The sequence below is a fragment of the Equus asinus genome, chromosome 27 (assembly GCF_041296235.1).
Source record: "Equus asinus isolate D_3611 breed Donkey chromosome 27, EquAss-T2T_v2, whole genome shotgun sequence".
Taxonomy (NCBI): domain Eukaryota; kingdom Metazoa; phylum Chordata; class Mammalia; order Perissodactyla; family Equidae; genus Equus; species Equus asinus.
Window position 1 is genome coordinate 5,487,696 of NC_091816.1, and position 15,578 is coordinate 5,503,273.

At 40.0% G+C, this 15,578-nt stretch overlaps 1 protein-coding gene across 1 annotated transcript in view; it reads left to right on the plus strand.

Annotated features, from left to right (window-relative positions):
* LOC106832509 (disintegrin and metalloproteinase domain-containing protein 18-like) overlaps positions 1-12,524 on the plus strand; it is a 187,463-nt gene extending 174,939 nt beyond the window's left edge. The window contains exon 23 of the mRNA XM_070499714.1: positions 12,245-12,524. Within this exon, the coding sequence (XP_070355815.1) occupies positions 12,245-12,524 (280 nt within the window). The remainder of the gene's footprint in view (positions 1-12,244) is intronic.
* Positions 12,525-15,578: the final 3,054 nt, after the last annotated feature.

The window sequence follows — 15,578 nt, forward strand, 5'->3', positions numbered from 1 at the left end:
GGCCACATAAGTCTTTTTTAGTTTGCTTTGCTGGAACTTTCCATAAGAAATCTCGGATTAGACTTTCAAAAGCCTATTAAGGCTAGGAAGATAAGCCAAGAACTTGCCACCAGATTTTGCCTACAATACCTATAGGTTTGGGTTGAATTCCTCTCTTCTCAAGGTCCTCTAAATATCCTCAGTGTCTTGAGCCTACCAGAAACTCACTCTCTCACTCACCTGCAAGATAAGGCTGATTTTTCCAAAAGGGCCGTGTAAACACTGGCCCCATAAAGTCAAACTTAGTTCTTTAAACTGTATTCTTTGCACATCATTCTCAAATATGACATTCCAGTCATGTTTCCACTTGTGGCTTGTTATAAGGAGAACAGATTCTTATTGAACTTACGCAAATCTCTACATTGCAATGGAAATAAGAATACTCAATGAGTCCCTGAATTTTGGAGGGATCAGGAGGGAGAAAAAATAAATGTTTCACTTTTGTTTACAAAAATATAGTCTACTAAATTGTTATAAGCTAGAGATAACTTGAAAAAAAAAAGGGGAAAGGATATCCTTACATCAAGAAAATGTAGCATTGAAAAACCAACAGTGTTCCAAACAAAAACAGTGTCTTCCTTTATCAGCTCATTCAATCACTCATAATTCTTATTCTGCTTGTCTTGGTTAAGCAATTTCAAATATTTTCAGAGAAAAATGAAAATAAAACAAAAATTATCTGTGGGTGAAAAAAGACTTAAAATGTTTGAGGTTAAAGGTCTGATAAGTAAATTTGGTTATTTCTGTGGCATACGACATTTAAAATAATAACTGAATTTATGACTGTAACATTATACTAGCATATCAAATTCCTATGAATTTCATACAAATTCTGGAGTAATAACATTTTATCCATACAAATATAACCTAGGGAAGGTTAAGCATCAATTCTTATTTGACAATGTCTACCCAAACGATTTAAAGTATCAAATAAACCAAATTATTTCTTAAAAACAATCTTTATTTACCCACTCATATGTTAGATATACATTTTTATTAACCTAACTTCTATATTTTTACTGATTTACTTTCTTATCTTTTTTATTGAGATACAATTGACATACGACATTATATTGGTTTCAAATGTATAACATAATGATTTCATATTTATATATATTGCAAAATGATCAACACAATAAAACTACTTAACCTCCTTCACCGTATATAGTTATAAAAGTTTTTCTTTTGATGAGAACTTTTAAGATCTACTCTCTTAGCAACTTTCAAATATGTGATAGAGTATTATTAACTATATCACCATGCTGTACATTACATGCATATGACTTTTTCGTTCATAACTGGAAGTTTGTTTACCTTTGACTCCCTTCACCCATTTTTCCTACCCTTCACCCCTTGCCTCTGGCAACAACCAATCTGTTCTCTGTATCTATTAGGTTTTTTTTTTAATATTCCACATATAAGTGAGATCATACACCATTTGTCCTTCTCTGTCAGACTTATTTCACTTAACATAATGCCCTCAAAGTCCATCCATCTTGTTGCAAATGGTAAGATTTTCTTCTTTTTTATGGCTTAATAATATTCCATTGTGTATATATGTCACTTTTCTTAATCCATTCATCCACTGATGGACACTTAGGTTGTTTCCATATCTTGGCTACTGTAAATAATGCTGCTATGAACATGGAGGTGCTCATCTTTTTGAGTTAGTATTTTCATGTTTAGCTAAATACTCGAAAGAGGAATTGTTGGATGATATGGTGGTTCTACTCTTAACTTTTTTTTTTATTAATGTTATGATAGATTACAACCTTGTGAGATTTCAGTTGTACATTTTTGTTAGTCATGTTGTGGGTACACCACTTCCCCCTTTGTGCCCTCCCCCCACCCCCCCTTTTCCCTGGTAACCACCGATCAGATCTCCTTATCAATATTCTAACTTCCACCTATGAGTGGAGTCATATAGAGTTCGTCTTTCTCTGACTGGCTTATTTCGCTTAACATAATACCCTCGAGGTCCATCCACGTTGTTGTGAATGGGCCAATTTTGTCTTTTTTTATGGCTGAGTAGTATTCCATTGTGTATATATACCACATCTTCGTTATCCAATCATCAGTTTCTGGGCATGTAGGCTGGTTCCACGTCTTGGTTATTGTAAATAATGCTGCGATGAACATAGGGGTGCAACGGACTCTTGAGATTTCTGATTTCAGGTTCTTAGGATAGATACCCAGTAATGGGATGGCTGGGTCATAGGGTATTTCTATTTTTAACTTTTTGAGAAATCTCCATACTGTTTTCCATAGTGGCTGCACCAGTTTGCATTCCCACCAACAGTGTATGAGGGTTCCTTTTTCTCCACAACCTCTCCAACATTTGTCGCTCTTGGTTTTGGATGTTTTTGCCAATCTAACAGGTGTAAGGTGATATCTTAGTGTAGTTTTGATTTGCATTTCCCTGATGATTAGCGATGATGAACATCTTTTCATATGTCTATTGGCCATATTCATATCTTCTTTTGAGAAATGTCTGTTCATGTCCTCTGCCCATTTTTTGATCGGGTTGTTTGTTTTTTTGTTGTTAAGCCGTGTCAGTTCTTTGTATATTATGGAGATTAACCCTTTGTCGGATAAGTGGCTTGTAAATATTTTTTTCCAATTAGTGAGCTGTTTTTTTGTTTCAATCCTGTTTTCCCTTGCCTTGAAGAAGCTCTTTAGTCTGATTAAGTCCCATTTGTTTATTCTTTCTATTGTTTCCCTCAACTGAGGAGTTATAGTGTCCGAGAAGATTCTTTTGAAACTGATGTCAAAGAGTGTACTGCCTATATTCTCTTCCAAAAGACTTATTGTCTCAGGCCTAATCTTTAGGTCTTTGATCCATTTTGAGTTTATTTTGGTGTGTAGTGAAAAAGAATGGTCAATTTTCAATCTTTTGCATGTGGCTGTCCAGTTTTCCCAGCACCATTTGTTGAAGAGACTTTCTTTTCTCCATTGTAGGCCCTCTGCTCCTTTGTCGAAGATTAGCTGTCCATAGATGTGTGGTTTTATCTCTGGGCTTTCAATTCTGTTCCATTGATCTGTGGACCTGTTTTTGTACCAGTACCATGCTGTTTTGATCACTGTAGCTTTGTAGTATGTTTTGAAATCGGGGATTGTGATTCCACCGGCTTTGTTTTTCTTGCTCAGGATTGCTTTAGCAATTCGCGGTCTTTTCTTGCCCCATATGAATTTTAGGATTGTTTGTTCAATTTCTGTGAAGAATGTTCTTGGGATTCTGATTGGGATAGCATTGAATCTGTAGATTGCTTTAGGTAATATGGACATTTTAACTATGTTTATTCTTCCAATCCACGTGCATGGAATGTCTTTCCATCTCTTTATGTCGTCGTCAATTTCTTTCAAGAAAGTCTTGTAGTTTTCATTGTATAGAACCTTCACTTCCTTGGTTAAATTTATCCCAAGGTATTTTATTCTTTTCGTTGCGATTGTGAATGGGATTGAGTTCTTGAGTTCTTTTTCTGTTAGTTCATTGTTAGTGTATAGAAATGCTACTGATTTATGTATGTTGATTTTATACCCTGCTACTTTGCTGTAGTTGTTGATTATTTCTAATAGTTTTTCTATGGATTCTTTGGGGTTTTCTATATATAAGATCATGTCGTCTGCAAACAGCGAGAGTTTTACTTCTTCATTACTTGGATTCCTTTTAATTCTTTTTCCTGTCAAATTGCTCTGGCCAACACCTCCAGTACTATGTTGAATAGGAGCAGTGAAAGTGGGCACCCTTGTCTTGTTCCTGTCCTCAGAGGGATGGCTTTCAGTTTTTGTGCATTGAGTATGATGTTGGCTGTGGGTTTGTCATATATGGCCTTTATTTTGTTGAGGTACCTTCCTTCTATACCCATTTTATTGAGGGTTTTTATCATAAATGGGTGTTGGATCTTGTCAAATGCTTTCTCTGCATCTATTGAGATGATCATGTGGTTTTTGTTTTTCATTTTGTTGATGTAGTGTATCACGTTGATTGACTTGCAGATGTTGAACCATCCCTGTGTCCCTGGTATAAATCCCACTTGATCACGGTGTATAATCTTTTTGATGTATTGCTGTATTCGGTTTGCCTGAATTTTGTTGAGGATTTTTGCATCTATGTTCATCAGTGATCTCCGCCTGTAGTTCTCCTTCTTTGTGTTGTCCTTGTCAGGTTTGGGGATCAGAGTGATGTTGGCTTCATAGAATGTGTTAGGGAGTACTCCATCTTTCTCAATTTTCTGGAACAGTTTGAGAAGAATAGGTATTAAGTCTTCTTTGAATGTTTCATAGAATTCTCCAGACAAGCCGTCTGGTCCTGGACTCTTATTTTTGGGGAGGTTTTTGATTACCGTTTCTATTTCCTTACTTGTGATTGGCCTATTCAGATTCTCCATTTCTTCCTGATTCAGTTTGGGGAGGTTGTAGGAGTCTAGGAATTTGTCCTTTTCTTCCAGGTTGTTCGATTTGTTGGCATATAGTTTTTCATAGTATTCTCTTATGATCTCTTGTATTTCATTGGTATCTGTTGTGATTTCTCCTCTCTCATTCCTAATTTTATTTATTTGCAATTTCTCTCTTCTTTTCTTGGTGAGTCTGGCTAAGGGTTTGTCAATTTTGTTAATTCTTTTGAAGAACCAACTCTTTGTTTCATTGATCCTTTCTATTGTCTTTTTTGTTTCAATATCGTTTATTTCTGCTCTTATTTTTATTATTTCCCTCCTTCTACTGACTCTGGGCTTTGTTTGTTCTTCTTTTTCTAGTTCTGTTAGGTGTCGTTTGAGGTTGCTTATTTGAGCTTTTTCTTGTTTAGTGATGTGAGCCTGTATTGTGATGAATTTCCCTCTTAGGACTGCTTTTGCTGCATCCCAAATGATTTGGTATGTCGTGTTCTCATTTTCATTTGTCTCCAGATAATATTTGATTTCTTCTTTAATTTCTTCAATGATCCATTGTTTGTTCAGAAGCGTGTTGTTTAGTCTCCACATTTTTGCACCTTTCTCTGCTTTTTTCTTATAGTTGATTTCTAGTTTAATAGCATTATGATCAGAAAGGATGCTTGATACTATTTCAACTCTCTTGTATTTATTGATGTTTGCTTTGGTTCCCAAAATATGGTCAATCCTTGAGAATGTTGCATGTGCACTTGAGAAGAATGTGTAACCTGCTGTTTTTGGATGAAGTGTTCTATATATATCTATTAAGTCCATCTGGTCTAATTTTTCATTTAATTCTATTATTTCCTTGTTGATTTTCTGTCTGGGTGTTCTGTCCATTGGTGTTAATGGTGTGTTGAGGTCCCCTACTATTATTGTATTGTTGTTGATGTCTTCTTTTAGTTCTATTAAGAGTTGCTTTACAAATTTTGGTGCTCCTGTGTTGGGTGCGTATATATTTATAAGTGTTATGTCTTCTTGGTGGAGAGTCCCTTTTATCATTATATACTGTCCCTCTTTGTCTTTCTTCATCTGTTTTGCTTTGAAATCTACCTTGTCTGATATTAGTATAGCGACACCTGCTTTCTTTTGTTCATTATTAGCTTGGAGTATTGTTCTCCATCCCTTCACTCTGAGTCTGTGTTTGTCTTTGGGGCTGAGGTGTGTTTCCTGGAGGCAGCATATTGTTGGATCTTGTTCTTTGATCCATCCTGCCACTCTGTGTCTTTTGATTGGGGAGTTCAATCCATTTACATTTAGAGTGATTATTGAGATGTGGGGGCCTACCACTACCATTTTGTGTCTTGTTTTCTGGTTTTCTTCAATTTCCTTTGTTTCTCGTCCCATGGTTTAATCTGTTCTGATGAAGAGCTGCTACTCTCTGTTGTTGTCCTTCTACTTATCTCCTCTGCTCTTGGTTTTGTAGCCCCTTTCCTTTTTTGGATTTTTCAGGAATGAGGGTTTTCCTGAGGATTTCCTGAAGAGGAGGTTTTGTGGCAATGAACTCCCTTAATTTTTGTTTATCTGGGAAAGTTTTTATTTCTCCATCGTATTTGAAGGATATTTTCACTGGCTAGAGAATTCTCGGCTGTAGATTTTTGTCCTTCAGATTTTTGAATATATCATTCCACTCTCTTCTAGCCTGTAAAGTTTCTGCTGAGAAATCTGCTGATAGCCTGATGGGGGTTCCTTTGTAGGTTAGTTTCTTTTGCCTGGCTGTCCTTAGTATTTTCTCCTTGTCGTTGACTTTTGCTAGCTTCACTACTATATGGCATGGAGTTGGTCTTCTTGCATTGATAAAGTTTGGAGATCTATTGGCTTCTGTCACCTGAAGATCCATCTCCCTCACCAGATTTGGGAAGTTCTCAGCCATTATTTCTTTGAATAGGCTTTCTGCCCCATTCTCCTTCTCTTCTCCCTCTGGTATACCTATAATCCTGATGTTGCAGCTCCTAATTGTGTCTGATAATTCTCGGAGAGTTTCTTCATTTCTTTTTAGTCTTGCTTCTCTCTCCTCCTCTACCTGCAGCAATTCTATATTGCCATCTTCCAAATTGCTAATTCTTTCCTCCATATTATTGGCCCTACTGTTCAGAGCATCTAGATTTTTCTTAATCTCCTCTATTGTGTTCTTCATTTCCAATATTTCTGTTTGGCTCTTCTTTATCATATCAAACTCTTTTGTGACATAGCTCCTGAACTCGTTGAGTTGTTGGTCAGAATTCTCTCTTAACTCATTGAGTATTTTAATGATGGCTGTTTTGAAGTCATCATCATTTAGGTTATATATCTCATTTTCTTTAGGATTGTTTTCTGTGTATTTGTTATTTTCTTTCTGTTCTGGAAATTTAATGTATTTTTTCATATTGCTTGATGTTGTTGATTTGTGCCTCCACATAGAGATAGAGTTTAGCTGCTCCTTTCACTTGTTTCAGCTGCTGCGGTGGGGGAGCAGCTGTTTATACTGCACCAACCAGGAACCCTGTCCGCAGTTGCTAACTGGGCCTGGGCCCCTCCTCGTAGTCACAGTGGTCCTTTGGATTCCCTCCTCTGCCATGGGGGCCGTCACAGGGGGGCTTCAGGCTGCTGGTGCGTACTGTTGCAGCCCACCTAGACGTGCTCCCTCCTTGGGGTCTGCAACGGTGTTATGGGCTTTTCCAGCAGCCAGGGTTGGGATCACTTATATTTGTCGCTCCATCACTGTCGGCACCCACAAAATCTCACTTGTCCACTATGGGTCGCAGGAGAGCTATTGGCATCTTCTACAGTCTGTGGTTAGTTCACCTAGCTATGCTACTTTTGTCCCGGGGTCTTCCAGCCTTGTGGCTGCCAGATGGGTGCTTTCTACTAGTGCTGTGTAGAGGATTTCCCTGAGGCTGCTGTGAGCCTGTAGGGTTTCCCCCTAGGCTACGGAGCTGGGTCGCTGGAACTCCCCCCAGCCCCAGTCCTGTTCCCCAGGAACTCGGGGAGCCCTGTCTTGGGGGGATAGCCAGAGATCCTGATTTCAGTGGTAGCTGGTCAGCTGCTACCCTGCCTGATATTCTCCTCTCTGGGACCCTCCCGGTATTGTGGATGCTGGGCATAGCCCCTCCGCTAATAGCAGACAGAGAGTTTTGTCTGCTGCCTGGGCAGAACTCTGGAGCTTCCCCTCCGGGCCGCAGAGCCAGCCTCTGGAGCTTCACCCAGCCCCAGTCCTCTCCGAGATCTCCGAGATCTCCAGCAATCCCCAGCCCCGCGTGGCAGGCAACGGCAGCCTGGGGTCACCTCGCCCTCTGGGATTCCCTCCAGGACCTTCCTGGAGTCTTGAATGCTGGGCGTGGCCCCTCCACTAATGGCAGACAGAGAGTTTTGTCTGCTGCCCAGGCAGAACTCTGGATCTTCCCCTCTGGGGCGTGGAGCGGGCCTCTGAAGATTCCCCCAGCCCCAGTCCTCTCTGAGATCTCCGGCAATCCCTAGCCCCACAGGGCGGGCAATGGCAGCTGGAGGTCACCCTGCCCTCTGGGATTCTCTCTGGGACTTTCCCGGAGTTGAATGCTGGGAATGGCCCCTCTGCTAATGGCAGACAGAGAGTTTTGTCTGCTGCCCAGGCGGAACTCTGGAGCTTCCCCTCCGGGGCGTGGAGTCGGCCTCTGGAGCTTCACCCAGCCCCAGTCCGCTCGGAGATCTCTGGCAATCCCTAGCCCCACTGTGCCGGCAGTGGCAGCCAGGAGACCTCCGTACCCTCAGTGACTCTCTCTGGGACCCTCCGGGCACCGCAAACACCAGGCGGGATCTCCCCGCCAATGGTGGGGAGAGACTCTCCTTGCAGGCCCAGATGTGCAACTCCAAAGTTTCCCTCTGCGTTTAGGAGTAATTGCGGGGTGTTTAGGTAGGGTACTGGTCACCTGTTTCCACCGTCGCTCCTCTGTTGTGTGCTCGCTCCTGCCCTAGATGTGTGTTGATCTTCTGGGGGCGTCCGTTGGAAGAAAGCCACTTGCGGGTACTAGGCTGTTCGGTCGGGGTCGGAGAGTTTTCACCTATTTCCACATCCTCCCAGAGGAAAGTCCATCTGCCTTCCAATGTATAGTCGCGTGGGTCTCTCAGACGTCCTGAGATGCTGTCTGGATATCCTTTGTTAAGCGATAAGTGTCCAAATATTTGTAGACTCGAAGGGGGAGAGACAAAGAGGACTACTCACGGTGCCATCTTGGATCCGCCTCTCCTCTACTCTTAACTTTTTGAGGAACCTCTGCCCTGTTTTCCATAGTGGCTTCCAATTTACATTCCCACAAGGGTTCCTTTTTCTCCACACCCTTGCCAATACTTGTTCTCTCTTGTCTTTTTGACAATAGCCATTCTAACAGGTGTGAGGTAATAGCTCACTGTGGTTTTGATTCGCATTTCCCTGATGATTAGTGATATTGAGGATATTTTCATGTATCTCTTGGCCATTTGTATGTCTTCTTTGGAAAAATGTTCAAATCCTCCGCCCATTTTTTAATGGGATTGTTTTTTCGCTCTTGAGTTGTATGAGCTCTTTATATATTTTGGATATTAACCTCTTACCAGATAAATGATTTGCACATATTTTCTCTCATTAAGTAGGTTCCCTTTTCATTTGTTGATGGCTTCCCTTGTTGTGCAGAAACTTTTTAGCTGAGTGTAATCCCAGTTGCTTATTTTTGCTTTTGTTACCTTTCCTTTTGGTGTCAAATCCAAAAACTCATTGCCAAGAATGATGTCAAGGAGTTAACTGCCTATGTTTTCTTCTAGGAGTTTTACGGTTTCAGGTGTGACTTTCAAGTCTTTAATCAATTTTGAGTTAATTTTTGTGTATGGTGTAAGATGGTGGTCCAATTTCATTTTTTTGCATGTGACAGTCCACTTTTTCCAACACCATTTATTGAGGAGACTGTCCTTTCCCCATTGTATATTCTTGAATTCTTTGTCTTAAATTAATTGACCTTATATGTGTTGGTTTATTTCTTGGCTCTCTATTCCATTCCAATGATCTAGGTGTCCATTTGTGTGGGTTTTTTTTAATTTGGTGAGGAAGATTGGCCCTGAGCTAACATCTGTGCTAATATTCCTCTATTTTTTGTATGTGAGATGCTGCCAAAGCATGGCTTGATGAGTGGTGTGTAGGTCTGCACCTGGGACCTGAACCTGCAAATGTTGGGCCACCAAAGCAGAGTGCACCAACTTAACCACTATGCTACCAGGCCAGCCCCTCCATTTTTATTTTTATTTCTTTTTTTTTATTACTATAGCTTTCTAACATAGTTTACAATCAGGCAGTGTGATGCCTCCAGCTTTATTCTTCATTCTCAAGATTACTTTGGCTATTTGCAATATTTTGAGGTTCCACACAAACCTTAAGATTGTTTGTTCTATTTCTGTAAAAAAAAATGCCATCAGAATTTTGATAGGAATTGCATTGAATCTGTAGATTGCTTTGGGTAGTATGGTCATTTTAACAATATTCTTTCTTCTAATCCATGAACACAGAGTATTTTTCCATTTACTTGTACCTTCTTCAATTTCTTTCATCAATGTTTTCAGCATACAGGGCTTTCGCCTCCTTGGTTAAATTTATCCCTAGGTATTTTATTCTTTTTGGTACAATTGTAAGTGGGATTGTTTTCTTAATTTCTCTTTTTGATCATTCCATATTAGTCTATAGAAACACACTAGGTTTTGTATATTGATTTTTTCCTATAGTATTTTTATATAATATAGTTCAAAGTATATTTGAATTTTCATTGAATTTTCTTCTTTAGTGCATGGATTATTTGGAAATGTATGGCTTATTTCAAATATTAGGGGATTTTTGTAGTTTTTTTAGACAGAGAACATAATCTGAAATATTTCAGTCATGAGAAATTGAGTTGTTTTATATCCAAGAATGTGGTATATATATCAGCAAATCTTTCCTGTGTACTTAAAATGTACATTTTTCAGTTGTTGGGTACAGTGTTGTCTATGTCAAGTAGGCCATGTATTTTATCATGTTCAAATCCCTTGCTATACTTGATAATTTTTCTAAATCTCTTTTTTTCTGATTGTATTTGCTTCAGATATGTTGACTCTATATTAAAAGTCATAATTTGTTGTGATGGTTAATTTTATGTGTCAACTTGACTGGGCTGAGGGAGACACAGATAGCCAGTAAAACATTATTTCTGAGCATTTCTATGAGGGTGTCTCTGGAACAAATTAGCATTGGAATCAGAAGACTGAGTAAAGGTCACTCTTATCAATGGTGGTGGGCATCATCCAATCCGAAGCCCTGAAGAGAACAAAAAGGCAGAAGAAGCTTGAATTCACTCTGTGCTTGAGCTGAGACTTCCATTTGCTCCCACCTTCAGACATCGGTACTCCTCGTTCTCAGACAGGGGCTTATAACATCCCCCAATTTCCATTCTTAGACCTTCAGATTTGGACTCAATTATACTACAGATTTTTCTTTTTCTCCAGTTTTCAGATGGCAGATAATGGGATTTCTTGGCCTCCATAACCATGTGAGCCAATTCCTATATTAAATTTCATATGTATCTTTGCATATAACCTGTTGGTTCTGTTTCTTTGGAGAACTCTGACTAATACAGATTTGAGGATTTTAAAGATGAGTTTTCTGAATTGGTCCTGGGATTTCTGGAACTGGCTTTTTAATCTGATTAAAAATGCTAATGACTCTATTTCCATTCATAAAGAGAGCACTGATAGTTCATGGCATCAACTATTTCCAGAATTATGCAAAATATCTGCATTGGATACTCCTAATCAATCACTTATAAGAAGTGAGGAGCCAAGTGATTCTGAATATGATAGCTTTGAATAATTTTTGAAAACTAAAGAATATAACAACATTGGTTGATTGCTCTTAATGTCACTGGACAATGTGGGGAAAGAAAAAGGAAGATCTTGGGATTTGAATTCCAAGATCACACATTGCATAAATGATCTAAGAGATCCTAGGTGTGCCCTAAGAGAGACTTATCTCCTGCAGCTCAAGGACTGAAATTGCTGAAAGCTAAATGGAGAAACTCATCCTCTGATTGGCTGAATTATAATCCAAGTTATACTCCCAGGCTTGCAGGGTGTCTACTATTTAAGTGAAGGCACTGACTGGGAAAGAATGGGCTCTTGTAAGTTGAGATGGGGATGTATGGGAACATTGAATCCCTAAATTCTGATGAGTCTCCTTTGTGGAAGAGGCCTCCCACCCTCAGTGGAATTGGCCTCCCCATCTTCAGCAAAATTTTCCTCCTCGACCACAGTGGTAGTGACCTCATCACCCACAGTGGCATCTCCATCCACAGTGGTGTCAGAGTTTCCACCTCCATTTGAGGGGATTAGCCTTGAGAAAATGGTAAATGGCCTCCCCTGACATCAAAGCAATGCTGATTCTCCTCAGGACTCACCCTCACCACAGTTTTTTGCTTCTAGATCTATAACTAGACTCAAGTTTCAGTAAAGATAAGATACAAAGTGTGACCCGTGAAGAGGTGAGCTATACTCCAAAAGAACTAACAGAGTTTTCTAATTTATACAAGCAGAAGTGGGAAACCTGTGTAGGAATGGATAGTAAGGGTGTGGAATAATAGTGGAAGGAATATAAAATTGAATCAGGCCAAATTTATTAATATGGGCTCTCTAAGCAAAGATTCTTCATTTAATGCTGTAGCTCAGAGAGTTAAAAGTGCTGTAACAGTTTGTTGGGTTGGTTGAAACATGGACCAAATTATGGCCCACCATGAGCAAATTGTAAATGTCCAATGTCCATTGGTTTAATGTAGAGGAAGGGATTCAAAAGTTAGCGTCACCATCAAGGACTTGAAAGATGAAGGGGTGGTGATTCCTGTCACATACCCATTCGACTCTTCTATCTGGCCTGTGAAGAAGACAGATGGTTTTTGGAGAATAACTATGGATTACATTAAGCTTAACCAGGTGGTGACTCCAACTGCATCTGCTGTACCAGATGTGGTTTCATTGCTTGAGCAAATTAACACATCTGGTTCCTGGTATGCAGCGATTTATCTGGCAGATGAATTTTTCCCCATGAGGCCCCATTGACAAAGCTAGCAATACATCTTCACTGTCCTACCTCAGGGGTCTATCAACTCTCCAGCCCTATGTCATAATATAGATCTCGATCACCTTTCCCTTCCACAAGATATCATACTGGTCTGTAACATTGGTGACATTATGCTGATTGGACCCAGTGAGCAAGAAGTAGCAAGTACTCTAGGCTTATTAATAAGACATTTGCTGTCAGACAGTAGGAAATAAATGTGATTAAAAGTTTAGGGACTTCTATCCCTATGTCCAGTGAAATTTCTAGGAGTCTTGTGGTGTGGGGCATGTTTAGATATTCTTTCTAAGGTGAAGGATAAATGGTTGCATCTGGAGTGTCCTACAACCAAGAAAGAGGCACAATGTGTAGTGGCATTTTGGAGACAACATGTTTCTCATTTGAGTGTGTTACTCCAACCCATGTACCAAGTGACCCCTAAAGCTGATAGTTTTATGTGGGGCCCAAAGCAAAAGAAGGCTCTGCAACAGGTCCAGGCTGCAATGCAAGCTGCTCTGGCACTTGGGCCATGTGATTCAGCAGATCCAATGTTTCTTAAATTGTCAGTGGCAGATAGGGATGCTGTTTGGAACATTTGGCAGGCCCTATAGGTGCATCACAGTGCAGGCATTTATGATTTTGGATAAGAGCACTGCCATAACCTACAGATAACTAGTCTCCTTTTCAGAAACAGATCTTGGCTTGCTACTGGTCCTAAGTAGAGACTGGACGCGTTACCACGAGCCACCAATTTAGCATGAGACCTGAGCCCATCATGAACTGGGTGTTTTCTGTCCCACCAAGCTGTAAAATTGATCATGGACAGAAACACTGCATCATCAAATGGAAATGGTAACTATGTTATCATGTGCAAGCAGGCTCTGAAGGCACAGGTACACTACATGAAGAAGTGGCCTAAATTCCTGTGGTCCCCACTCCTGCTACACTCCTTTCTCTCTCCAAGCTTACATTTATGGCCTCATAGGGAGTTCCCTACCATCAGTTGATAGAGGAAGAGAAGACTTGGGCCTTGTTTACAGATGATTCTGCAGTATTCAGGCACAACTCAAAAGTGGAGAGCTGCAGCACTGTAGTCCCTCTCTTGGACATCGCTGAAAGGCAATGGTGAAAGGAAATTCTCCCAAAAGGGCAGAACTTTAGGCGGTGTACCTGGTTGTGCACTTTTCTTCTAATAAGAAATAGACACAGGACTATATAATGATTTATGGGCTGTAGCTGATGGTTTGGCTGTATGGTCAGGGACTTGGATGGAATATGAATGGAAAACTGGTGACAAAAATATTTAGAGAAGAACATGTAGATAGACCTCTCTGAATGGGCAAAAAATGTGAAGATATTTGTGTCCCATGTGGATGCTCACTAAAGGGTGACTTCAGCAGAGGAGCTTAATGATCAGGTGGAGAGGATGACCCATTCTGTAAAAACTAGTCTTTCCCTAGCCATGCCTGTTATCACTCAATGAGCGCATGAACAAAGTGCAAGGATGAAGGTTATGGATGGGCTCAGCAACATGGACTTCCACTCACTGAGTCTGACCTAGCTACAGTCACCCCTGAGTGCCTAATCTACCAGCAGCAGAGACCAACACCGAGCCCCAGATATGACACCATTTCCCAGGGTGATCAGTCAGCTACCTGATGGTAGATTGATTACATTAGACTACTTCCATCATAGAAGGGGCAGTGTTTTTTCCTTGTTGGAATAAATTCTTACTCTGGATTCAAATTTGCCTTCCCTATATGCAATGCTTCTGCCAAAACTACCATCCGTGGACTTACAGAATGCCTTACCCACCATCATGGTATTATATTCAGCATTATTTCTGGTCAAGGAATTAACTCCACAGCAAATTAAGTGCAGCAATGGCCCTGCCATGAAACTCATGAAATTCACTGTTTGCCCACCATCCTGAAGCAGCTTGCTTGGTAGAATGGTGGAATGGCCTTTTGAACACTCAATATCAGCTAGGTGTCAATACCTTTCAGGGCTGGGGCAAGGTTCTCCAGAAGACTGTATATGCTCCGAATCAATGTCCAGCATATGGTACTATTTCTCCAATTGCCATGATTCATGGGTCCAGGAATTGAAGGGTGGAAATATGAGTGGCACCACTTACTAATATCCCATGCAACTTGTGAGCAAATTTTTGATTCCTGTTTCCACTTTAAGCTCTGCTGGCCTAGAGATCTTAGTGCCAGATGGAGGAATGCTTTCTCCAGGAAACAAAACAATGATTCCTTGAACTGGAACTTAAGTTCAAGTGGCCAGATGGAAGTCTTGACTCCTCATGACTCTAAATCAACAGGAAAAGAAGGGAGCTAAGGTATTTGTTGTGGTGATTTGTCTTGACTCACAAGGGGAAATTAGACTACTATTAAACAATGGAGGTAAGGAAGAGTATGTATGGAATACAGGAGATCCTTTCGGATGTCTCTTTGTATTACTATGCCCTGTAATTAAGGTTAATGGAAAACTACAACAACTCAATCCAGACAGGACTACTGATGGTCCACACCCTTTAGAAGTGAAGGTTTGGGCCACTAAACCAGCTCAGGTGCTTGTGCAATCCAAAGAAATACAGAATGCATAGAAGAAGGTAGTTATAAATACCAGCTACAACTATATGACCAGTTACAGAAACATGGACTGTAATGTCATGAGTATTTCCTTATTTTGTTATGAATACATATGTGTATATATACATATATCAAGCAAATATTAGAGGGTTTTTGTCCCTCTAACTCTCATTTCATGTAACGTGTTAATTTTATATTAGTATTTAAGTATTGTTAATTTCACATCATAGTATTTAAGTTATCAGGATTTTATTTCCTCTTCTGAGGAAGGGATTAGCGCATTTTTTGTTGTATGCAGGTTAGTTATATCATGTTAGAAAGAGTTACGAACTTTATTTGGAGATAAAGTACGGCTTAAAGAAACATATATGGGTGCCAAGCTGTCAAGGGGTAGACTTGTGATGGTTAATTTCATGTGTCAATTTAGGGATGCCCAGATATTTGATAAAACGTTATTTC